Source organism: Rhyacophila brunnea, unplaced genomic scaffold (genome assembly GCF_057557595.1).
Source record: "Rhyacophila brunnea isolate RB1 unplaced genomic scaffold, BYU_Rbru_1.0 scaffold_2, whole genome shotgun sequence".
NCBI lineage: Eukaryota > Metazoa > Arthropoda > Insecta > Trichoptera > Rhyacophilidae > Rhyacophila > Rhyacophila brunnea.
The window spans coordinates 36,041,524-36,069,459 of record NW_028232859.1 but is presented as its reverse complement, the minus strand read 5'-3'; the positions used below and the strand labels follow the sequence as shown (position 1 = coordinate 36,069,459).

The window sequence follows — 27,936 nt, the reverse complement described above, 5'->3', positions numbered from 1 at the left end:
GTATGAATAGGTCATAAATTTTCTGTAGCAGCATATTATTCCCTCGGAAATATGTTGAGTGACTGAGGTGACATAGTTAAAATAAAAAAAAATCATTGTTATTCATTTTTTGTTAGCAAAAATATAATAACATAACATAAAAACAACTCATAAATTTAAAAATTTGTAATAAATGGACATTTAGAAAAGACCAGCTCAGTGTATTTTTAGCGATTCTATTGAAGCCGATATTTCAAATACTGATTGGAGTTAAGTTCCAGTTTAGTATGAGACTTCTGTCGCATACGCACGCCAAATGCTCTATATAGTATTCCAAATACCAGTAAGTATTTTGGAACAAGTTTAGATACTAAGTATTTTTTTATTCTGGTAGTAAGTATACTTCAAAATCGACCAGTTTTCCCACCTCTAATCATGGCACACTATTCAAATCACAAAATTTTCGCACACATTTACGAGTTAATATCAATTTAGCATAAGATATTTTTTTATATCTGGGTCGATGCTTGAATAAGCTACTTAAAATTCTTGATTAGGAAATCGGGTTGGTTAACATTCACTCCTCATTAAAAAATTTGTTAAAATAACCTCGACATGAACATGATAATCTACTTTTTTAAAAATTTATAATAAATTCTTGATATTTATTACCCATCGACAAGAAACGTTAATCATGTATGGTTGCAAAAGTGTGGAACTCTTTATTGGCATTTCTCCGATAGACAAAATGTCTTTCATAGTAAACCAGAATTCAGAAAACTTAATAACTTTGAAACCTCAAACGTTACAGACCAACAAACTTATCTGAAGAATGGAATGGGGGAGTCGCTGTCGAAAACTACCCAATCAAGACTCGTAACTGGACAAAATCTGACATTCGAATGACATTTTCAAAATGGCGTCCTATGGTAGTTCGTAGTTCCATTTTTGGTCATTCTTTAGATAAGTTTGTAGGTATGTAAATCATTTTTCAAATCTAGTAACTCTTCCTTTTCTTTCATTGATTGTTCAACTTTCGAAATATTTTAGGATATTGAATTTCGAAAACATTAAATTTATTAAGCATACTCAAGACATGCTGTACTGAATTGGAATTAAAACAGTGAGTTCTTGTCAACGTCGTGTATATTTTGTTTGTTTACATCTACAAAACAGTATTTATGATATTTGCGTGAAAAAATCGAGTAAGATATTGATTTGATAAGTTTTCACAAATTGTCATCATTCTATCCACATTTCATATTATTCAAGTGATTTATGTTATTTCAAAAATACCTGAACTATATACAGTAATTCGCCTGGCAATAAAAAGGCTAAATATTGAAACAGATCTATTAGTAGCTTAGTTTTTCTACAGGATAACTTTAAGAATTAAATTCATTGACAATAATTATCAGTAGATGTTATTATATTTTAGTTTGGTTCTTGCATTTTTAGACAAGAAACTTTAAAATTGATGTCATCACACAAAAACCACGAATAAGTAGCACAATGTATAGTCGTTGGAATTTTATTATAAACATAACAATATTTTGCGGCACCCAATGGCGAAGGGTACGTACAGGTAGACTGTTAAGATCTGACACTTTGTCAAACGTATTTGTTTTCATTGAACTAAGACTACAGTGTGTGAATAGTGTTTATTAATTTTAATAATTCAATTAAACCCTGTCTAATCCAAACCATAGTAAATAATGGTCAAAAAATATTTTCTATAAAATATCTAAAATTATGCCATTAAACCATAATATATCATTATGAACGTAGTTATGCAGAATGTAGCCAGTCCACAATAATGTCGAACTGAGATAATGGCACTTTAGTAACAACATGATTATTAAAAATGTAAGTAAAATGTCAAATTGTAAATAGTATTTTATTTCAAGAATAATTTTTTTGCGGCTTTGCTATTTTCACCAGAATGTAGAGAAAACCTTCTTGCATCTGATCTATATCATATCTCATTTTTTTATTTTTTGTGGACTGGCTACTTTCTGCATAACTATGTCCATTTTAGATATTTTATAGATAAAAGGATTATTTTTTATCAAAAATGGTTTTGTATATGAATTTAAAAAAACTAGCTAACACCATCTGTAATAATGTATTCTTAATTCAACGAAAACATGACGAAAGTATGACTCAAAAAGTATGCACTATTTTTGTTGGATTGCCCATAGCATACCTAAACTATTATGGTTTCGGTTCGAAAACAAATAAGTATGACTGATAAAGTTTAGTGTGTGCTATTTTTGTGGAATCTCCCTTCGCCACTGGCGGCACCACAGTCGTAATGCTCTGGGTTAGATGAATAAAAGGCAATATTGTTATAATACTTTTAATGATAATATTACAGGTTACAAAAAAATACCAATGTCATTATTATTAATGAAGGATACTGTTTCAAAGTCTATCGATTTTTAAATCTAAATATCCTGTTTATATTGAAAGTCAATAATATAAATAAGGCATACGGAAAAAGGCGAAACCGCTAAGCTACTTTCTTTCTTCGTTTTTTCTTATGAGCAGTAATACTTTCTTGGCCACTGTCGTCTTCCGTGGAGCTCCCGCTTTCGCTGCCGCTGCTGCTGCTCGAGGAGCTGCTGTTGGACGAGCTGTCAGAGGCCACGCCGGTACCTTCGCTTAGATCTATTGTCGTCGCTATTCCAGCTAAACTACTCTCCTTCGCTTCCAATACCCTAAGCCATTTTCTTGATAATTTTGGACGACCTCTCACCGTTTTGTGCCAAACCACAGGAAAGTTGGTGCGGCTTGAAAAGTTTTGGGTAATGGCAACCGTATCATCCAGATTCAAAACAACATGCCACCACCCGCCGGGGACGAACACCGTTTCCCCAGGCTTTTGATGAATTTCCACCTGTGAAAATATAATAAAGTTACAATGTTACTGCCGGATTCAACTGTGACGTCTGTTTAAATTAAATTATTGTTTGTGGAGACTATCCGCAGATACAGGGTGGCGGTGGTATGACTTTAGGAGCAACAAGGAGATAAGAGAGTGCACCAAGCAGCCTCTCATCACGCTGAAAGTGAAGAGGCGACGTTGGACCTGGCTCGGCCACGTGCTGCGGATGCCAGAAGAGAATTTCAACCTAGCTTGCCTGTTCTACAAGCCAACCGGATTCCGGCTTTCTGGAAGGTCGCTAAATACTATCTATAGAGTGTATACGGCGGAACTACGGGATGCTGGTTTGACATGGAACGATGCAAGAAGACTGGCGAGCGACAGGGATTCTTGGAGATTCCTCGTGGTGTCCATATGCTCCGACTAAGAGGCGGATATGGGTGAACAAGTAAGAATATCCGCAGATATCTTGCTCGCTGCTTTTCGTTATCAAATTATACATATTGTTTTGAAAAAAATACATTTAACCACATTAGATGCTGAGCATCCAAAGAACTAATCGATAAAGTACTATCTATGTAATAATATTATGAATTGATTGTGCAATTCTACAGTAAATTTTACTGAATCCTGTAATGGTTCTATAGTACATCATAGGAGATGGCTCTTCACAAAGCGAGCTCACTATCTGATTGAGAATGGCTGGAGCAACATTCAATTCAATACGGAATATCGGAGACTCACAACTTTATTCATTTAAAACCAAATGACACCATTCAACACTTGCATTTTGACAGTGCTGCTATACAATAGTCATGGCGCCTTAAGATGGCTCAGAGCAACCATAAACTGAGTTTCGACTTCAGATGTTAAAATGCATAGATAATAATATGTAACAAATGGTGGGTATATAGTAAGTATTTTTTCAACAGCAAAGCAAAAGTCACCACTCACCACTGGACACCGTGTACAAGGGCGACTTCTATATTTTGGCATCACGGCCATTTCAGAAAAGAAAAATCAACCCCAGCTCATTAAGGTACAACTAATTTCCCACCAACCTAGCCAACGCTTTCATCCTGTCATATTTCATAGTGTATAGTAATTATTGTAGTAATATAATGTAGGAAGAAATACTTTGAAATAAAATATACAGGCAACTACTTATAAATAGACCACGATAGCCAAGCGGTAACATGTTGGCTTATAATGTCGTGGGTCCCGGGCTCGAATCCCGGGTCTGGCAAATTCACAAGTTGTTTTCTAATATGTTGTTGGAGTCATAAAATAGACCTAGTAGGTTGAGTAAGTGGTCAACATCCATTTCTCATACATTAAAAAATCTATTAATACAACCTCCACTCTGTGGAGGACCATATGATCACATTGAGCCAAGCATCGTGAATGTTGGCACCCTTTGAAGTGTGTAGAGAGAATGACTGTATTGAAGTATGGCCAACATTTGCCGGTGATGGGCCATACAATGTGTATGTCGCTCTCCACACAATGTTAACCACGTACATTCGCCTTGCTTTGCACATTAGAGGAAGCATCAGGGCCAAACATGGTGATGTAATGTAATAATTAATCATAGTTCGCACACTGAAAATTTTCTAAAATAAAACTTAGAAATAGGAACAAAAGCATTGATTTCATGTTCAAAAATGATCAAATGGTATTTTTCATTATACTCACCGGTTTAAATTCCTCCGGCCAGGAACTCAATTTCGTTTTTGGATATATTAGGCTGAACCATGTGATTGCTTCGTCACGCTGTTTACCACCAATCGCTCCTGTAACTTTGATCAACTCTCGAGGAGTGTTGGTAGGAAAGAGACACCAGCGCTTGTGTCCGAAGACCAACGCATTCCATGCGCTGGTACCCAAAGGATCGATATGAATACCGGTACCGGATCTCTGTGGTCCCATCACAAACCAGCGATATGGTGGTCTTCGATCTTCGCCGCAGTACTTGAATAAGTCATCCCGAAAATACAATGGAATGTCATAATCGTCTAGGAGTTTTTTTCTTCTTAAGTGTTCTCCAAAACTACTATCAAATATATAAAGGGGGCTATCATCCACCGTCGTTCTCATGTACTCGACGTAATATTTCATTTTCATCTTAACGCTGTAACCTTCATTGTCTTCCCCGCATTTAAATTTTTGGTTTCTATATTTTTTAGCCAGTCTATCGAGTGTCCATTTAGAATTTGCTTTCCAATCAGTCTGAACTCCAGTAATAACAACTGGTTTATAATTTTTTTCATATCTGTCAATAAATTCTTGACAAGAGACTTCATTGACGTCAATCCTTTCCACGCTATCCTTAAAAAGTGTAAATTGCTCAAAATTGTTCGCATACCCTAGGCTTGACCATGATAATTTGTCGTGTAATTCTGTAAAAAAATATAGATAATTATTTGAGTAGGTAGTGAGTATATTACTCCGAATAGCAGATAAGTTACAGCAAAAGTTGGGACAATGGATAAAATATCTATTAATTATATTTAACACAAAAATACATACCAGGCCTGGCTTTACGCTTTACATCCTTAATTCGTTTTCTTGTTTTGTGGCTAATTTTTTTATCGTTTTGCATGATATTAATGAAATCTTTCCGGTTTCGGTTAATATATCGGCATTAAGCTACAGGTTGACAGCTATGAAAATATAAACATAGACAAAAAGAGACAAAGTCACAAACCAGAGACAATTATAATGGGTTGAAATGACAGATTCATACCGAACCGACAGAAATTGAAACCAATTAAAACATTTAAAAATAATATAAGTTTGAAAAACTATTTATTTCATGGGTTTTATTATTATTTTAATCATTGATGTTATTTTTAAACATTACCTAGCTAAAATTCTTTCCTTCGGCATTGATCTAAGCCTTTAGAAAATGTATTGGTGTGTAAGCAAAGAGATTGAAAGACTCAATCTCTTTGTGTGTAGGAGTTTTTCTACCTACGTGCTGTGATAGATACAATACCTAATAATTAGGTAGAGCAATAATTTTGTACTATTTTTCAATATAATTTTATCATCGGTTATTTCCAAATAATTTGGACAATAAATAAAAGGCGCCCTATAATAAATGATATGATATTTGAAATTATTATGCAAACACATGGAGTGTGATCAAATTGTTAAACTCCACAAATATTATGATCGCTCAGTTACCATTCTGATTTTCTTACAGACGCAATGGCGGTAATTTTTTATAATTCTTTATGATTTGATAGGTAGGTACTTGCGAGTTCAGTTATAAACCGTTTTACATGATTTTTAAATGATTCTTCGACTAAAATAATAATGTTGAAGTTTAGTATTATTGGCTAGGTAGGTACCACAGAACAGATAATAAATATAATACCGATAGGCTATATTCAATACGCCGCATGTTGATGCCGGGTTTTGAATGTGTGGTGTCCTACGAAAATGAAGCACGCATTGTGCAGTGCAATAGTATGTGTAATACACTAACATTAAATGATCGTAAATGCATAAGCCGAGAGCAGTTTTCAGTATTCGACGTAAAACGTATTCTTGACACGTGTGGAAGTTTAACCCGGATTCTTCCTTACTCGAGTCGGTTACCTGCTATCGCCTTACCCGTTATGTATTTCGGTTCCCATTATTTCTGAGTTCCCTGGTAGGTAGGTACCCATTTATTTACTCATTGTGTCAGATTGTCTTTTTATACGACCTGATAATTGGTAAATAACATGTCATAGCAGTAGTGTGAAGCTCTTTGCAAACGTACAAGCTACAGACTTACAAACTTATCTGAAGAATGGGATGGGGGAGCCACTGTCAAAAACTATCCAACCAAGACTCGTAACTGGACAAAATATGACATTTTCAAAATGGCGTCCATATGGCAGGTACCTAGTTCGTAGTTCAATTTTTTGCCATTCTACAGATAAGTTTTTAGGTCTGTAACTATAATCAGTGGCTCCTTTTTTGTTTCATTTTAATAGATTTAAAATCCAACTAGGTACCTACCTATATTATAAAAGAATGTTTTTTTCAACATTTTTGGTTATTTCACTAATTCAACATAATAAATACTAAAACCATTTTGTGTACACTAAAAAAACACATTAATTCTTTGCATGCATGATAAAGGATATTTTTTTATTAATTTATAATATTTAACGTCAATGGTATAATATTAGATAGGTAGGTACTGTATTACGTAGTGCTGTTTTGTCACAATAGATACCTAGTTACTGTTTTTTATTCATGGATTCATAAACGTTATAAGTAAGTACTAGGTATGTTTTATAATATGTTTTGTAATCGATACGTAGGTCTTGAGTGTTGTAAATAAAATTCACATATTTTATGTAGGTAGGTATGTTAAAAAGTTTGAGGAACGTAGTGGCAATTTAAAGGATATGTATAAAAATAACGGCAATTCTCATTTTATCACCATGACTATGCAATAGGCCCCTCTAAAAACTTACCAGCCCACTAAAATTATGACAGCACCTACCTTGAATATTCCCATCTTTACATTGTTCCATAAAATACAAACAAACGACAAAGATATTTTCACGACAAATGTGGTGCCTAGGCAGGACGAAATCATAAAGTTCGTTGGATGTACGTGGCATCTAAGAACCACAGGAGTAGAACTAGGGACATAGATAAGGTATACTAGGGACCGATAGAGTTGAAGGAGCCAGGGGAGGCTTTCATCCAGCAATGGATCGACTACGGCTGATGACGATGATAATATTTCAACGAACATATTATATATAAAAAAACAGTGAATTTGGTGCCACAAAATAGGCATTTTTATGAATATCATAAAAAATAAATGGGTATGTACAATTAATGTACTTACCTCAATAAAATTAATTATTCTTTCGTAGAAATTAATATTATAATGTGACGTCATAATAATATGTCACTCTACTCTAGTGATCTAGTCGATGGTCGAGGTCTCTGACTGTGACGAGCGCTAAAGAATATTTTCGGATATTTATTATGACCATATAAAACAAGTGAAATGGTTTTTGAAATCAAACGTAAATAATAATACCTATGGAGATATAAAATATAAAAAACTTAAAAAATTTAAGGTGCAATTTTGACTTTAGTAGTAAAACTATGTAATTTTTAAACCCGTTCTAGTCAGTACTCTGAAGTAAGATGCTAATGGCAGAGTTCAACTGTCATTTTGCGTGTTGAATTTTTGGCAGCAGTTTCGGCCGGTTTCTTAAAAATATCGTTTTAACGGATAAGTGAAATTGTGTTAACTCCTTACACGGGCAAATGTTTGAAGAACCCAAGTGTTTAGTTTTCTTATAAGTGCTTTATTTGTGATAAAAATGGACGGAGTGCTAAATCTTATTGAGTCTGGTACAAGTGTGGACATTCGACGCACAGATGGTAAGTTTGTGTAATTTTAACATAAACTGCTAAAAGAGACGATTATAGAAACAGTAGTATTCATAATAATCAATGGATAGTCTAGAACGAAAACGTCTTCGATGAAATCGCTTTGTTAAAGGGCGATGTTAACCAGAGAAAAGTTACTTCTCGCGTATCGAAAAACATTGACGCAGGGCTCTTCAATACAGATGTCAATTTGAATACAAACTATTCGGTCTATAACAGAGATCGTCATTTCTTAAACATCTCATAATATATTCGGTTGATGCTATCTTTTATACTGGAATACGAATACCTTATTGGCTGTTCCAATAACTGACAAGTGCTACTTATCCTTTACCTTTATTTTGCTTCTCGCAAATTTTATTCAATGGGTGGGTACATACCTAAAGTAGTTCCCACTGCTCTTTTAGCTTGCTTGTTATTTCATAATATATTATTTATAATTGAGTGAAACCTTTTGAGCGTAATATACCTATAGTCAATGATTTATTTTATGTTAATCTTAATTTACCTAGGTAGTACCTACCTACTCTGAATTGTGAGTTACTATAAGGCTACAAATGTTATGTAGGAAAGTTTGTTTATAATACACTGGGATAGGTAACTACTTAAGCATTACTTATTTTGTTTAATACTGACTTGTATATAAGTGTATTATTTCACATAATAAATAAATAATTGTACGATATGGAGTAAACGAACAGCCAGTTTTTGCTACTAAACATCATCCGGTCTGTATGTTTTACAAACCCACATTTTTTAATATTTCCTCTATTCTGATACATAATATTATGCCTATCCACCATAAAACACCATTATAACATTGTAACAATACTTAACATTGTGTAATTACTTAATTTTTTATGTATACGTTTTAAATAACATAAACATTTTTTCTTACATTTCATTTAGTCGGAGAGCAAACTCATGTCAATACTAACACAGAAGTAATAATCCCTTATTACAATGTTTTAGGGAACTAAGGTCTTGATGCATAGTCGTATTTCATTGCTTAAATGGCTGTAAGCTACAATGTACCCACTAAGAACGTAAGATAAACATTTGGCAAGTTTATTAGTGTTTTCTGTATAACGTCTTAGTTAAAGCTTATTTAGCATCCACGTCTCTGCACTTTGGCATAATTGCATAAGTGTTTCATTTACCATTTTATAATTTCATCTTTTATATTAAAATAACATTCTGTGGACAGTCGACTAAGTTGGTATGTAATTTAATAAGTAAGCCGTTTGGTTAATCTCTAAGGGTATCTAAATTGAGATTTGGCTCAGTTTATGTATCCATTTTTTGATGTACATAATTGACTAAGTAGGTAGGTATATCAGGAGGAAACATTTTTTTTGTAATTATTTATTATCTATGGCCAATCATAAAAATTAAACCTATCGATACTTAAAAAAAATAATATGATTTGTGCAAAGATGTTAAGTAAATAAAAATTTACAGAACTCTTTGGATTTTGATAAATTTGTTGATGCTTACATTAAATCTCAAATTATTCAAAATAAAGCTCCTAATAAACTTTTGTAAGTATTTGAAATGATAAAAGCATGTTATTAGTTATTGGATAGATAACATAATATATTAAATGCACTTGTGTGGATTTAGATTTAAATGGTTTGTTATTATCTGGTAATGTACTTACTGGTGGTATTTGATGTAAATATAAATAAACTATTATGTTATAATGAGAAATAGTAACACTTGTTTATTTCCATTAATATTTCCATAATCTTTATTTGGTGTCCTTTCTACAAAATAAATACAAGTAAGTAGTATGCGGCCTTTTGCATGTTGTCTCATAGTTATACTTAGTAAGTAATAAGTATACGGTACATGATAACATTGATAACTGATAAGTCTTATAATGTGCCATAATATCGTAGAAAGAATCATGATTTTCTACGTTACTACTCCAATATTTTTTATTTTTATTTGCCAATAATTAAGTATGTAAATACCTATGCTGCAAATGAAATTTACTTTTTGGGGGAAAAAGTTAGTGCGCAGATTGATAACTAATATAATACATTCAATAATAATAATATAATATACATGACACTTTCAGGTTTTTATTGCATCTAGATTTGCTGTCATGTATTAATTAATTTAATTGCCTACATAATAATTTTAATTTAAACATACTGTTATTTGGTATTAATACTCTATGCAAGAAGGAGCCTAGCATTTAATTTAAATTTTTCTCAAATTTGCTTTCAAATGAGAGAATTCTGTTGAACATATTCTGTTACTACAATATGTTGGTTAGTTAAGGGGGGACATGCTCGTCGAAGGTCAAAATTGAGTTTTTATTGTATTTTCAAACCATGATCCTGGACACTCCTTAAACGTTGTAGATAATCTATTTATATAATTTTGAAGCCTTATTATCCTTTATAGTTATTTTAAACATTTGATGACTGCATAAAGTATTTTTGTTCCATAAAATAGTATTCTTTTAAACCTCTCGCTCTAATGTTTTAGAATATAGTCATATTTCGGTACATAACTGTGCAGTGGTGTTAAGATTTTTTACATTTATTAATTTTTAAACGCATTTATGAAACCATTAGTATAATTTATTACGAGATAATTTTTGTAAAATATACACGATAAAAAATTATATTGATAATCTCTGTGATCCCAAATTTGACAAGAATTAGGCATTTTATTATTCAAAAAATCGGCAAGATTAACACATTTGAAGATGATTCTAAAGATACTTATTATAAGCTATGTCTTTAACCATTCAAGTGTGATAAACATCTTATGAATAATGATTGCTTTATAATAATTATTGACCTAAGAATAAGGTAGTGTTTTTTTGAAATACGCCATTTCTTTTATCATTCCCTAGTGGTTAAGCTACAACACACGGCCGTAGCCATAAATTGACAAATTATAATTAAAGTAGGGAGTAAAATTATGTTAACGCGCGTGTTTGAACATGTACCTAACTGAATTTATTTTTATTTTTTTTTAAACGGTACATATTCAAACACGCGCGTCAATATCATTTTACTCCTTACTTCAATTATAGTTTGTCAATTTATGGCTACGGCCGTATGTTGTAGCTTAACCTCTGGGGAATGACAAAAGTAATGGCGTATTTAAAAAAAACACTACCTTATTCTTAGGTCAATAATTATTATAAAGCAATCATTATTCATAAATGTTTATCACCTTGAATGGTCAAAGACATAGCTTATAATAAGTACTTATCTTTAGAATCATCTTCAAATGTGTTAATCTTGCCGATTTTTTGAATAATAAAATGCCTAATTATTGTCAAATTTGGGATCACAGAGATTATCAATATAATTTTTTATCGTGAATATTTTACAAAAATTATCTCGTAATAAATTATACTAATGGTTTTATACATGCGTTTAAAAATTAATAAAAGTAAAAAATCTTAACACCACTGCACAGTTCTGTACCGAAATATGACTATATTCTAAAACATTAGAGCGAGAGGTTTAAGAGAATACTATTTTATGTAACAAAAATACTTCATGCAGTCATCAAATGTTTAAAATAACTATAAAGGATAATAAGGCTTCAAAATTATATAAATAGATTATCTACAACGTTTAAGGAGTGTCCAGGATCATGGTTTGAAAATACAATAAAAACTCAATTTTCACCTACGACGAGCACGTGGGCCGTTAAGGGGGATGCTTATACTATCAGAGGCGAAAAGAGGCACCTAACCGAAAAATACGTAGCTTGCAATTTGAGATTTTTTTTCGATAATTTACAATTTAAACTGTAGTAATTAATAAATATGTATCTGAAAACACTAAAAAGATTTTAATTTTTTTTTTTAATTTAAAGATAAACTGGCAATTGTAAAAAAATGTAATAAAATGTGAATTCGTTGCAGGGTCAAATCTTATTATTATATTATATTTTATGGCCATAATTATTATTAAAATTTAGTTTATTAAGTGTTAGATTTTCTGTCGTTTAGATTTTTGATTAATTCATCGTTTTAATATTTTTTATATATATTTTAAAAAACATCGATTTTTATAAAAATATAAATGTGTATAACTTGAAATCCTTTTTATTTATATCAAATTTTATTTTAGGCATGGTCCCAATATTGAAGCTCGATTTGATATAAATAATAAGGATTTCAAGTTATACACATTTATATTTTTATAAAAATCGATGTTTTTTAAAATATATATATAAAAAATATTAAAACTATGAATTAGTCAAAAATCTAAACGACAGAAAATCTAACACTTAATAAACTAAATTTTAATAATAAATATGGCCATAAAATATAATGTAATAATAAGATTTGACCATGCAACGAATTCACATTTTATTACATTTTTTTACAATTGCCAGTTTATCTTTAAATTAAAAAATAAATAAAAAATCTTTTTAATGTTTTCAGATACATATTTGTACAGTTGAAACTGTAAATTGTCAAAAAAAATCTCAAATTGCAAGCTTCGTATTTTTCCGCTAGGTTCTCTGCTGGCGTGCCTCTCCCCCTTAAACACTAGACTTGGGAGAAAGAACTGGAAGTGGCACATTTTACTGTTTTGCCATCGCAGGGTATGTATCCAATATGTAATTTTAATGTCCATACCAAAGACAATAAACACCAGTGGCGAAGACTCCATACTACTTAAGTAGGCGATTATTTGAAGCCTACCTTCTTAAGAAAAATATTTTTTAATTGCATATTGACTTATTTATATAATCACTTGATTATATATTCTATAAAATAATTTATTTTGCCAATGAGAGATGCCAGATGCCGTATCTGTAGGAATGCATTACACAGATAATTTCAAAACAATCTGCAAAGGTTTTAAAAAATATACCACAGCGCGCCATCTGTCTTGACGTAAATAAAGGTCGGATTATATTTCAAATAATTCTCAATTTTTTCATATGGACTTTACGTCACGTAGCCCCGCCCAGTCTATAGAATTGTATGAATTAAGGTAAGCTCCGATCGCAGAGCCTAGAACTAAATAAATAATAATTAGATAATTTAAAAAAAAAAATCTATAGTGTTTACTAGAGTATTAAGTAATAAAGATAGACGTTAATTAATTACGTTATGTAATTGTTTTTGATATTAAAGAATAGTTAGTATCATTCATATTACATTATGAATAATTTGTATATCGGGGTTGGCGAACCTTTTTATGTACGCGTGCCAAAATTTCGCAAATATTATTTTTTAACTCTGACGTGCCGAGCATTTTTTCACGAGGAAAAAATAGTTTTTAAAAATTCTATTAAAAAAATGATTTTCTAGATACCACTTACAGAACATATCAGACATATAGCTTTATCACTTTTTTCTATTACGCCATACATTTCGGTCCACAAATTTTGAAACTGTCTACCAGAATTACTATTACTAGCCTTACCAAGTTTTTGTTTCTTTTTTGGTGCAGTCATTTTTTGTGAGTAGAAATGAAATTGTCTGTTAATGTATTAATTAGTTTGGTTCTTATCGCACAAAATTGACACGACAATAATGCAATCAGATGAGGCATTCTCTCGCTACCAATGACATATTAAATGGACAACTCACTTCATACCGGCGCGCACAATAAATTGTGCATGAAAGTCATTCACAGATGTATAGGTAGATGTCACGTGACCATATGACGTATCCATTTCCATTATGCGATACAAGCTTCGAGAATTTATAGTAATATAACCTTTATTGTAATGGCGTATTAGTGCCATGACTCATTGCGTTAGAAACAGATTCTCGGTTACTTACGACTTCTCGGAGATTAGACGCAAGTGAGCCCAGCGCATCACAGGCGACTGTCCAATGGTTTCTGTCATTCAATTGCATTGAATAAACATTCATCAATATCTTAAAATGGCATTTTATAAATAATACTAACACATGAAAAGTGATATCCCATCTTTCTTGGAGTGTTTAGTAGATTTTTTTTTACAATTTTTAACTAGGCACATTGGCATTTTGTAACACAATAATAACGGTGGAGTCGAAACCTGACAGTCAGAAATTTTGTATGGGCAGACCCAGCGGTGTCGCCAGACCGCTTGCAAGCAGAATGTTTATTTGAGCGTAGGATACCGATATTAAAATATGAATTTCGCCATCCGGCAGACCCGACACAAAGTGAGTGTCATTTTATTTTCTAGATGCTTCGTCCATATTAATGTCATTGCTCGCTACAGTGGTCTCAAGCATTGTAAATCGATCAAAATTTGAGGTTTGCGGAGCGGCATCCCCCGCCGCCTGATGAGGCTAGTGTGATAATATTATATATGACGCATAAAGTCTAAGGACCGACTTATCCAATTATATATTTAAATTAAACGTAATGCTTATTCTTGAAGAGCATTTGCCTGCTATTTTTATATAATGCGATCTGTCATTTATTATTATTATAGGTATTATTTTCTCTTCAAATGTGTTCAATGCAAAATCTCACGCGTACCACCAGTGGCACGCGTGCCATAGGTTGGCAACCCCTAATGGATTTATGTAGGTACTCACCTACTTGTAGTAATACATTTTTATTTTAATATTTCTTTTAAATATTTGAATTACTTTGCACAGTTCTTCATTTAAAACCATTGAACTTGCTCTCTTGTTAATGAAAAATAATGTATTTTGTCTGCGTAGTTAAGTCTTTGAGAGTACACTATAATAATGGGAATATCATTGTTTTTGAACTAGTTATGTATAATTTAGTGCACTGACTCACTCATTTGTAAGCAGACAATGGAAGAGCATGCACTGCCTATACTTACAGGGCATAGGCACCCACATAGGTGAAATCTATAATACTATCATGGTCATGGGAAATTTAAAAAGTTTATAATTTGGTAGGTACCTAATCATGTAGTCATGTGTTTATCACATTGAGATGTTTAGTGGTTACCGATGATAAAATTATCTCTTGCAGCCGCCGATTCTTTTGTTGTCTAATAAATGAATAAACCACATACTTATTCTATCTACGATACCTTTGGTAGAGACTACGTATTATACCAGGCCTGGGTAGACTATTGGAGGTAAAGAGGTAATTCTAATTTATCCCAACTACTTATGGCGGCTTAGCATATTATTATACTTACATAATATTATTGAAGTATTAAGTATATTGTAATAATAATTATACTACTTATAAGTACTATGAAATCAAACAAATTATTAAAAAAACAACATCAAAATTTTAGTATAAAATATAAATGATGTAGGTAAGTTCATTAACTTCATTATGATATTCATAATCAAAAACGTTGACTCACTTCGGTAAGTGAAGCCAGAAAAAAGATCTGACGAATGTTTATCTTAAAATGGATTCATCCACAATAACCATATCAGTGTCAAACACAATTTAGAGATACTTTACTACGTTATACTTCGTCTTATATAAATTCATTAAAAAATAACGATAAGTACTTACTAAGTATTTTTGAGTAGGTACCTAAGCATATTATTGTCATACTGTTTAAAAATGGCATCGCTTGTTATCAATATAAATTTTGAAAATCGGAATTGTTTTTGGATGGTGTTATAATAGCGGAAATAGAGAAAATGTTTTCCCAACTCCAACGTAAGTGCCTAGCTACACTTACGTCTATATTCAGGTAGCTAGATGACTTTCTTTTTCAAGGATGTTAAAAATTTACTACAGAAATGATTAAGTACTACTTGGCTGCTTACTAATGTATTATTTACTTTTAACATTGTTTTAGAATAATTTTATTATTATTGCATGTTCAGGAATTGTTGTTTCAATGTTTTTAGATAAAAACTTCAATGTAATATTATTTTCATTCAGTTTCTAGGACGACTCAGGTCATGTATTCCTATATTTCTCGCTATCGTTGTGTTCTCCATATTTTTTCTTTTTCTAAATTAGCCTTTCTTTGGGTTTTCTTCAAACCGTATCTCATTACCTTCTTGATTTCTACGTCGCTTGAAAAACTCTGTTCTCGAAGTTTGTTTCTTCTTGATATAGGTACATAGAGTGAGGCACGGCAGGACTATAGATTGTGTGGTTTGGCTGACGAGACCCACATCCTCGGATGAGACTTAGAATCTTTGTTGTCATCGCACGGAGTTTTCTATGCATGCACAGCGGTCGTTATGCTAGTAGTCCCCAATTCAACAGTTACGGTAACTCCTTCCTATTATATTTTTTTTATATGGCATGAATTTCAGGGAGAAAAGTCTCCCCTCATCTTAGAAGACGATAGCCACGTGCTTGCTACCAGATCGTTCCACCTTTATCTTTTTATGGGGTGCAGATCTTGTGGTTCCACTGCAGATACTACATTTTTGACTCAGGATGTCTAGGATACACCTGTGACCCGTGTCTAATATCAACTCACCAAATAACAAGGTCGACTATATTCAGGCCGTGACAGTATTTAGCGAATTAAAATGGTAGCGCTAGTTATTGATTATCTTCGAATTTCAATATAATTGGAACATTAGGTAGGTAGTTACGTCTACAAATTACCGATCGGTGAAATGCTGCTGATCCGGTCCCAATGCTATTCTGCCTTTTGTATTCATGACCATAATGTATGTATAGTATATATTATTAGTAAATATTCTTGGCCAAGAACTTAAAACTGAATTAAGTATATCTTTTTATATTGTTTGAAATAATAATAAAAAATTGACGCATGAATTTTATTCCATTATTAACCTCAATTCAATTTTTTTCCGAATGTTAACTGATACTTTATTTGACAATAAAACCATACAGATAGCTTTACATGTATTATTAAAATAGTATAATAGTATCTGATACACTGTGAATAGTTATAGAACTTTCATTTATTTATATATTTTTGCTGCTTTACAAGACAAGTAACAATTAATTATTATTTTTGATCGCTCTCAATTTCAATAGACCATGCGGATTTACGAATCTCAGTATATAGACTGATTATCATGTACAGAAACAACCATAAAAATAAACAATACATCTAGGAGATATTTTATGGTTTAAAACTTAGATTCCTAACCTTTTTTTGTTGTTAGAATCCTTGAGATATTTTTTTAAATCTCGCGGATCCATACTTGGGGTGACACAGACGTTGATCCGGAATGATAATACACACATTAGTGCCGTAGGTGAATATTTTGTAATATTCCCGTAATCTACTATCAAAAGTTGTAATATTCGTATTCCTTCCTTAATCTGTCCTCTTCTTGGAATGTCTTGCCCTAGGCACATACGCACGGCCGCCTGCCTATCGGTACCGTATGTTATTAGCCAGTAGGGTTGGTAAACAATATTAGTACCTAAGTACCCACCTACGTATTCAAATATAGTAAATATACTATAACAGTTGCCAACTAAATTCCTCAATATTTGTTCCTTCATGTGTTTGAAAATTTCTCTTCCCAAGTAAAATTCGCTCTAATTCAATAATAGCTATTGTTTGATATATAAATCTAAATAAGTAAAGTTTAACTTTCCAGACAGGTACTCTATTTCTTAAATGCAAGCCACGTTAACTTTACCCTAATACCAAAAAGGTTTCAAGATGTACCTACCTTTTGGGTGAGCTTTTCCCGGTTCGAACTATAATACAGCTGTTTGCGTACAATAACATTTCCTACATGTAACCAATTTACCTTACACTTCGTCTAATTTACTCTGGTAGTTTGTCCTAAGTTTTCCCGGCGATCTTTGAATATTTTGATTCTAATTTGTCCAAACCAAATAATAATATTATTCTCACGAGGAATTCGAATACTGTCAATGACTCGTAATGAAGAAGTAGTTGGAAATATGTTTTTGCTTTACTGTTACTAATAAAATTATGGATTGATAGTTTTTGCGAACACGCTATACGTACTACACATCTTATCATTATATTATGTCACACAATCATCATGGTTCATAATGATAATATATCCAATGTGTACAAATACAGATATGTTTTAATGAGATTCGGTTGTTAGCAATTCAAATAACTATTTAAGCGATTGGCGGGGCCGGTCCCACTAAGTGCATCGCCCGATTCGGAGAATTATGCGATGCCCCTAGATACGGGACCCAGATATTATTATATTTTCCTCCAAAAACGGTTGATTTAGCGCTGACAGTGTCCATTAAAAAGATATAGAGTATGTATAATATTTTAATGGACATTATGGCAAAACTTCTTAACTTGTCAAGATATTTTATTGCCCATTTCTCGGAGAAATTGTTAAATTTGTAGTTTCAGTAACAATTAAAAAATACTGCAAAATACTTAGCTGCTTTTGTTTGCCGAACAATATTGTTTTGTACTGCATCTCCCATGATGTCAATGAGCTATTTTTGAATGTCTGAATATCTGTATTGGAAGCACAGCAAAGATTTTCTTGAATAATAGGGTAAAACGTTCCCAATAATTGTATGATTCTACTGCATAAAAGTCACGCATTATAGATCGATGTTTTCCTATCAAATAATAATTGAGTAAGTTTTTAATCTAACTTTTATCGTGTTGATTCATTGCTTGTTTTTTTTTGCGACAGCAATCTCAAGCTATATGTAGTTGGTGTCAATTGAACAGCACCGACCGATACTTATACCACTTATAAAAATGAATAGAATAACTCTGATTTTTGGCAAAATAGGATTAAGTAGGCTGGTAAGTTTGTTTTATAATAGTGTTACAATAATGCTTATCAGACATTGATATTAGTCACGTTTCCACGATTTATAAAATAATATAGCCACGGAACAGATTAACAGCAGGTACAGCAAATTTTTTATCAAACATTGGGGAGAGAATTACACATCATACATTAAAATATGAAAACATTTCATTATAATATGTACTCAATATTAAAGATACTTTTTCAAAACAAAGAAATATACCTACTGCTTAATTTTTCCAGCTTGAAAAAACATAAATTTCGTCACTGTTCTGGCAGAAGACACTAATTCGAAAAAATTACATATTGAGTTAGTACCAAAATGTTCCTTATTTCAAACTTTACCGTCTGGAAACCTTAATAAATAAACAGTCTTTATTTTAAAGTGATCCTTTTTACGATTAATAAGATTACTTAATAAACTCAGATGATAAACCATTACTTATTCCAAACTTTTTAACAACTTCAAAGTCAAATTACTCAAAACTAGTATTCTCCAGTTAGTGTGTTCTGCCAGAACAGAGACGATTTGTTGATGAGAATTAAAATATTTATTAGTTTTATTCGTCGGGCAACATTTTGCCAAACGTCATCCCTTGTCGTACATAATATATCTGCGAGCGTGCCTTCTCTGACATGAAATACATAAAATCAAAATATAAAAACAGCTTGAAGGACTCTAGTCTAATTAAAATATAATTAGACTTGTCACAACAATTAATGTTGATATTGACATAAAAGAAATTGTTGCTCAACAACTAAGTCACAATGCTCCCATTAAATAACTTTAAGTACATGTAAGTATAATCTTTGTTTTGCAAACGTAATTAATTTATGATGAATAAAAATTATTAAGTACAAAAAAAGTTAAATAATTTAATAATATTATTGTTTTTATTATTTCTAGTTATGTGTTATTTTTGTTTTTTCTTTGTATAAAAAAATAACTTGAATTGCCATTAACTGACTTTTCATTTACCTATCCTCCTTGGCCCCGAAATGTTTGCTAAAGAAAAAATGGTCCGCGGCCTAAAATAAGTTGGACAGCGCTGGGTATAAAATATATTCATATTATTGTATATTCTTTACCAGTTGACAGTGTCCCTTTGAAGCGGACGAAACCAGTCCTAACTAATATTAAAATAAGTGGAATAAGTACTACATAATTATTATTGTTTTATTTTAATTAGTTAAATGCATTTCCACCAAAAACTGAAAACTAGTGTATTTTGTTGTTTCGTTGTAATTCTTAATATAATGTAGGTATTGTAGCAATTGGTCCATACTTGTATTTGTGTAAAGTGCTAGCTGTGAATCTTTATTCTTGATTCAATGGTCACAGTATTTTTTTTTTTACAAAATAATATTTAAGCCGTTGGCTGTAGGTATAGCCCAATTGCGTGAGTAGTTGTAGCTCCTGTGTGCCTACGCCTCATCATGATTTTCTTTTTGTCTCAACAGACTCAGTCTCTGAGCTATCTGTTTTCATTGTTACCTAATTATTGATAATATCATTTGTTTGTCATCATAAGTTTGATATAATTCTTAACTCATTTGCGGCTAGAAGACGTCTAGGTTGTGAGATCGCCATGTCTTTTTGACCGTGCGTGGGAGCGTGCCGCGCTGTGCTGCACCTTATAAGGCTCTTTGGGCTCTCCACATCGAGAACAGAGGTTCCCAGCAAGGCCGCAGTGGCGCATTCAGAATCAGAATTCAGGCAAACTGAAAAATAACCAGTGCATTAAAAAATGAAAATTACATTTTGAATTATAATTCTGTTTTTTTATTACCTATATGAACGGATGCACACTAGAATAAAACTAAAATAATAATTGAAAAAATGTTTACGTTGAAGAACTCCATTATAATCGTTTTGAAATAAAGTTATTTTGGTATCAATGGAGCCATTTTTATCCTTGACTCACACTTATAGTGTCTGAATTAGAGATTGTGATCGAGAAATCTCATATAGAGAATTCTCGAGAAATAAATTATCCGAAATTTCGAAAGTTCTCATTTCTCTAAAAATCATCAATGAGAATCTCAATAATACGAGAAATTTGTTACATGGCCGAAATAACAAAGGCAAACGTTAAAATGGAAAAAGAAAGCTGCCGACCGAAATTTTAACGAAGAAATTTCTATTCATAAAAACAATTTTCCTGTCCACTGTATTTGCTGAAATTGTTGATACTATCGTGACAGCCTCGACTAATTTGAATTATAATTCAAAGTCATTGCTTTACAACGGAGTTCTGCCAACTATTTACTTGAATCATAAACAAAATCTTGGTTTATATCCCGTATATATTTTTAGATTTTAATGACCAAAGTACCTACCGTATAAAAAGAGAAATTTCCCACTGTAAGGGAATACTGCACTGATTGGTTAAGCCTCAATGACATTGAGCTACGTTACAAGCTGCTTGTTGGCGAATTTACAATCTGCTTGTAAACTCGCTCAGTGTGATCATCGAACAAGCTAACAAGCAGATTGTAAACAATCTACCGAGAAAAGTTGAAAACCGGTCAACTTTACACGCTACACGCTGTGGGCCTACTGCGGCTGCGCAGTAGAGCGATAGTAGCGACCTCCCGGTAAAAAAACGAACTACTCAATACGTCCTGTCAAAATAGTACCAAAAATGACGGTTTCAACTCGATAGCTTGTTGGCTTCTGAGCGAGTGGAAAGTTTTGTGTGTCATCATCACAATCGCACTAGCTTAATCGCCCGATTTTAAATTCGCCAACAAGCAGCTTGTAAAGTTGCTCAACGTCATTGAGGCTTTAGCGAATTAGTAACTGTAATGGCACTGCTCCAGATTGAGAAGAAATCACTGAAGAAATTAGGTTCTACTATATTTTATTACCTAGGATTGTTTGTTTTCACGTCCTTACATTTCGCTATAATATATTATTAACTATTATCTACGACATTCTTTCTTCACTTTTAAATCCACGAGTTAATCGTATATATTGGTAGGTATAAATGTCACAGGAAAATGGTAATAGGTGTATGAGGTGTGATTTTTTATTATTTATAGCATTCTTCGCCAAGAATGCTATTCATTTAAGCCTCAATTACATTGAGCTTCTTTACGAGCTGTGTGTTGGCGAATTTATAATCTGCCTGTAAAGTCGCCCAGTGTAATCATCGAACAAGCTAACATGTTTGATGATTACACTGGGCGACTTTACAGGCAGATTATAAATTCGCCAACAAACAGCTCGTAAAGAAGCTCAATGTAATTGAGGCTTTAAAGAATGAAAATATGCTACCTACCTAGAACTATCTCTAATTCTCTAAAATGAAATATTATCTCAGTTTCCACTTCGGCTACGTCCCGTTACGTGGGTTGCGAACTCGGCTCCATGCTATGCTCAGCAGAGGCACTGCTCATTGCCGACTATAGTGTTCACTCACTTAGGCTACGTCCAATCCACATTCAAATTCGATTAATGCTATGGAGCATATTGCAATTTAATCGTTATTCACTGTTAGGATAATTTTGCCGACTACTAAAACCAAGAGTCGTCCGTCACTGTGACGCGCCTATAAATAATTAGTGACCTCTCCCATCGCTTGATCAGAAACCTAATGTTAGCGACTTTTTGTATTTTCGTTACAGTACGATTCGAATACGTTTATGCCCAGTATTATTACAGGTGTGGACTGAGGATTTTCACAAAGATCTGTGTTAACAATTCGGGAGCTAACATAATGTTATAAAGGTTTATACTTATGTAAAATTAGCTTTGAAGGAAATTATCAACTGACATAAGAAATATATTTTTAGGTATACAATAGTAATAATATATGTCGCAGAGGAAAATATTGAATCATTTTATTTAACCCCCTGACCCCACCACCCCCTTACGTCACAGATTATCACATTATAGCAGACCCCCTCCACCCCTAGAGCATGCCGTCATGTATGGACCCTAATGAGATATTATTATAAAAAGCTAAGTATTTTTACAACTTTCGATTGTTCTAGACTTTCTAGAGGTCAGTCCCAACCTTCTGGTTTGCGAGCATGTTGTACAACCATTGTTCAATTGTTGTACAACCTGCTTTGCATCATACCTACTGTATCATGAGTTTCTGTATGAAATACGTTATCTGTTCCTCAAAGGCTTGTGGTGAATTGGTAAAATCTAACTAATAACCAAAATCCATGACGTGGTGATAAGTGGGCATGCAGATGCAGAAAGGCAGGAGCATAATGGAATTATTGCACATAGCTCTGCAGATGTTTGAATACTGCATGAGCAATGGCATCTTTCATAATGGCAACTTTCGTATAAAAAAATTGTGTCTAATAGTGTGTATTTTGTATCCGTGCATGTATAATTTTCAAAACAAAACATTGGTGAATATTTTTTAACTAAATCGTACACCAGTAAATAAATAGAAATAGATCGTCTGGTGTATTTAAAATGTCTATTTGTACCTATTCCCTGACCCCGAAAATGTATATTTACACACCAATATTTTGTGATCCTGTGTGCTTTGGAAGCCGGGATATTGATAAAATAGTTTGATTTCAAGATGGTCGCCGGACGAAGTGGTTCCTATCAAAAATAGAAACCTATGTCCATATTATGTAGCATGTGCAAGGAAATTGGTTCTATTATCCCGTGTCTCCACATTTACCTCAAAGTCGTCGTTCAGCTACGTAACTATATACTTAGATAGAATATTGATGGTTTTGTAGATAAATGTATAAAAAACAAAAAAAAAAAACATTTTCATAAAATTGTTACAATAGAGGTTTTAATAGGCCGATGTCGATATTCAAATTTTATTTAGGTTTGGAGCTTTAGGGTTAAGCAGTAACCTTATACTTTTTCACATAATTAATATGTACAATCTTTTTTACCTATTATTTTATTATATTGTAATAAATTATCATGAATACCTTTTTTTGATTGGCTTGAAAACTATTTCGAATGAGTCGCAGTGATGCCATCTTTTTATATACTGATTTATAGTACAAAGGCGTAAAAATTATAGTATTTCTGAAAAATATATAGTACAGGAACATTTTTCGTTTTGAATCATTTAAAATTATAGTATTTTGGTATATTTGGCGTAAAATTATAGTATTTTACATTTTTCGGGGAATTAAAATTATAGTATTGTACTATAATTATAGTACGGTTGGCATCACTGATGAGTCGTAACATTGATATTTCCGTCAAATTCAATAGGGTTTGTATTTGGTTTTATTATTAGTGTCGTTTTTTTTGTATCCATTAATGTGATATCTGAAGCGTAAATTTAGCTATGCTATATGGTTCGATAGGGAAGTTTAAAATATTTTTTGTCGACATTACACCGGGCTAAATATTCTATTGGTATAGAATTATAGATTGCCCCCATAATATGCCTTCTTTTTTTTCTTTTGACCATGTCCGATCCTAATAAGATCATTATGGGCCCTAGGTCTGCGGCAGGGTTGTCGAACCTTTTTACGTAGGTAGCTACGCGTGCCCCGTGCAGTTTTTCATGGGGCAAAAATAAAATAAATTCTATTAAAATATTAAAACCAAATAAAATACGCATGGCTATGTCGTCATTATTTTTTAATATTATATAATATCTAAGTAGGTACCTATATATTTATTTGTATTCTTTTGTAAAAAATATATTTTTTAAATTATTACATAATTTTTTTCTTTTCAAAATAAAATATTCGCGTGCCATAGGTTCGCCATCACTGGTCTATGGGGTTAGTGAACAACGGATCACGAACCATACAGGACTATTTTGTATAGGTACGCGTGCGATTCTTCACAATTATTGTATGTGAAAATAAAACTAAATAAACAACAACAAATTCACCTCAATCGGTAGCAAAAAATTTAGGTAAAAAAAAGCGCGCCAAAATTTCCCAAATATTTTTCGACCGTCTGACGTGCCGAGCAGTTTTTCATGGGGAAAAATGAAAATGTAGTTTTTTAAGATTGCTAACACGCGCGTTAACATGATCTGAGGCCCCGTCCAGCATAGGCGCGTTCGGCGGAGCGTTGAGCGGAGCGCGCAACTCAAACGTAGAACCAAAAAAAGACATTATCAACAAACATTTTCACACACGGTTATACGTTTGAGTTGCGCGCGCTGCTCAACGCTCCGCCGAACGCGCGTACGTTGGACGAGCGCTTACTCCCTATTTCACTTATCGTTTGTCAATTTATGGCTACGGCCGTATGTTGTAGCTTAACCACTGGGAAATGCCAATAGAAATGGCGTATTCCAAAAAAATACTACCTTATTCTTAGGTCAATTTATTATTATAAAACAATCATTATTCGTAGGATGTTTATCACATTTGAATGGTCAACGACATAGCTTATAATCAGTATCGTTAGAATTATCTTCAAATGTGTTAATCGTGCCCATTTTTTAAATACTAAAATGCTTAATTCTTTTTGTATCAATTAATTTGGGATCACAGAGATTCTAAAATATAATTTTTTTTCGTGAAAATTTCACTATATAATGTTAACATTAATTTTACTAATGTTTTTGTAAATGCACACGGTTGCGGAGCATTGTCCTAAAACATTAGATCGAGAGATTTAAAAGAATACTATTTTATGTAATAAAAATACTTTATGCAGTCATCAAATGTTTAAAATAAATATAAATGATAATAAGGCTTCAAAATTATATAAATAGATTATCTTAAACGTTTAACCCTTTAGCGGGAAAATTATTTTTTTTCGCATTTTTTCTTGAATAACTGATATTATATTCTTTAATAATAAGTAATCAATAATTATTTTAGTTATATTTTGTTTTTTATAATCCGACAACATAACATTGAACATTTTGATCTTCGGTTGTGTTCGGCTATTTTCTGCCAGTACACGAGTGTCTACGAATGACACAGACCATAATTATATTACACGTAGAAAATCGTCAAAGTTACTCTCAATATGAATACATTATTAAACTACTGTCAACAACAAGATCTCGGCGATAATCGAAAGTCGCTTTAGTCGCGTGTAGAATTATTACAAATTTTAATAACAATCAGCAAAAATAAAATGTGGATACGAATATAGAGTAAGATATAAAAGAAAATAGAATAATTAATAATAATTAATTAATACGCAAAAAACTTTCAATCTCCAGTAACGTTTTGGGTCTTCCTATACCACATCGGCACACTCACCATTGACAAACCGAATCATTCTTTCGTTTTTACTGTACAAATCTGTATTAGGTATCTTATTAAATTAGTACTTAATGTTATTTATTAATTTATTATCCTCGTACATACGGATATTATACAGTTCGCGATGCCACGTCATGGGAGAATGGGGAGGTGGGAAGTGTCGCGAACAATAAAATTACACTGAGACGCCGAAATACTCTGGACGGTCGGCGCCCCCAAGTTCATTGTGATCGGTCGGCCTTTCTCGTTCCGCGGGCGGGCTGCTCCTAATGTCGATCGAGTAACTGACTTGGTCGTTTGCCAAATCGAGGACCCGTCAAAGCGGCTATTCATTTTCATTTTATTAGTTAGGTACCTATCTGTTATCTTCATCGGAGCCCATAATAACATGATTGAGTCAATGACAATTTGAAAGTTTGTAACACAGTATGGGATTAATGATCACGTTTTGATTTGATTAGAGTAGTATTGACTGATATTTGACTGAGCAGGATCACGGAGCTGTGGAGCAATGGGGATTTACCCGGAGCAGGTGCGGAGCTCCGGAGCACAGAAAATTTGTACTGCTCTGGATGTTTTTTATGTTATTACATTTTCGTCCTATAATCAGTATAATCCAATGAAAATATTATATTTGACACTTTGCAACACTGGAATTATTTGAAATATGGCAACACTGCCGAGTGATAAATAACCTCACTTTTTTGACAGAAGAGGCAGATAATGCAAGACGATTTGCTGTCGGTTTTGTTTAATAGAATTAATAATGAGTACGAATAATAAACCTTATTTCAAAACTACTTATTTAAAAAAAATATCATTTGTATACATATAACACCTATACACCGGAGCGGAGCTGGAGCAAGTATTCTGTCCCGGAGTGTAGCTGGAACAGAGCAACTCAAAATAGGGTTTGTTCCAACGCTCTCGATTAAACTCTGGAATCTAGGATAATTACAGTATTTGGTAGCCATAAATACGGCCAATCTTAACGTTAAGTGCAAGAACGTAGTGGTCGCGCGGGGGCGGCGCGGCGGCGTCTTGCGAAACTCAAACGTATAACCGTGTGTAAAATGTTCGTAGACAGTGTGTTTTTTGGGGCATAATACACACGGTTATACGTTTGAGTTTCGCAAGACGCCGCCGCGCCGCACCCGCCAAATGACTACGGACGAGCACTAACGGTATCTCGGTAAACAGGAGAATGCATATTATGAAATGTGGACATATCGCAGAATGTAAAGATAGGTCGCCAACCAGGAAGTTATGAATCGCATGAGAAAGCAGCCGGAGGTGTTGTAAGCTAAATGCAGAAAACTAAATTACTTCTGGTACATTGTGAGAAACGACATGAAAATATGAGGAAGTCAGAGGCCTTCTTGGATGGTCAATATTCAGTTGTAAAATAGTACCATTTTTTACGAATGTTCAGTAATCGTGGCAGAAAATTAAATATCCGTTAATTATGTAGATATTAAATATTACTAATAATTATAACACTCGTGTTGTACACACACTAGTTGACAACATTATAAAATCGGCAACCCTCGGAAAAAGTAATATAAACTAAGACAATGAACAGACAAAATATACTACTTATGCGTGGCATTTTCTCGTATGAATAACATGAAGAAAATATTTTGTCGGCGGTGTGATGTCAAGTCCAGACCAAGGTACATCTGTGCGTGAATAAGGACCATTGGATAACAACTGTTCCGAGATTGTATATTAAGTGTTTACAAATATTTTTACGTGAACATTTGTTTTAATGTTCTGATACAAATATCCATGTTTTTTTGTGTATTCC

The 27,936-nt window shown here is 32.8% G+C and overlaps 2 protein-coding genes across 5 annotated transcripts in view; one reads left to right on the top strand and one right to left on the bottom strand.

The window, feature by feature from the left end:
* Positions 1-2,325: 2,325 nt before the first annotated feature.
* JMJD6 (Bifunctional arginine demethylase and lysyl-hydroxylase PSR) lies at positions 2,326-5,533 on the bottom strand. Its single transcript, XM_085946309.1, has 3 exons — positions 5,396-5,533; positions 4,562-5,265; positions 2,326-2,878 (listed from the first exon to the last, which is right to left on the bottom strand). The coding sequence occupies exons 1-3, from the start codon at positions 5,466-5,468 to the stop codon at positions 2,492-2,494; spliced, it is 1,164 nt and encodes a 387-aa protein (XP_085802435.1). The 5' UTR covers positions 5,469-5,533; the 3' UTR covers positions 2,326-2,491.
* Positions 5,534-7,810: 2,277 nt separating this feature from the next.
* Positions 7,811-27,936, top strand: part of Klp10A (kinesin-like protein 10A) — a 58,639-nt gene continuing 38,513 nt past the window's right edge. For all 4 annotated transcript variants that reach the window (XM_085946308.1, XM_085946307.1, XM_085946306.1 and 1 more), the window contains exon 1: positions 7,811-8,275. In XM_085946308.1, the coding sequence (XP_085802434.1) occupies positions 8,215-8,275 (61 nt within the window). In that variant the 5' untranslated portion in view covers positions 7,811-8,214. The remainder of the gene's footprint in view (positions 8,276-27,936) is intronic.

Bases quoted from the DNA above. Each gene is read 5' to 3' on its own strand.
- JMJD6 (XM_085946309.1), bottom strand. From the start codon at position 5,468: ATGCAAAACGATAAAAAAATTAGCCACAAAACAAGAAAACGAATTAAG. The intron at 5,266-5,395 runs GTATGTATTTTT...ATTTTTTTACAG, and splicing joins AAAGCGTAAAGCCAGGCCTG to AATTACACGACAAATTATCA. The intron at 2,879-4,561 runs GTGAGTATAATG...ATATTTTCACAG, and splicing joins GGCCGGAGGAATTTAAACCG to GTGGAAATTCATCAAAAGCC.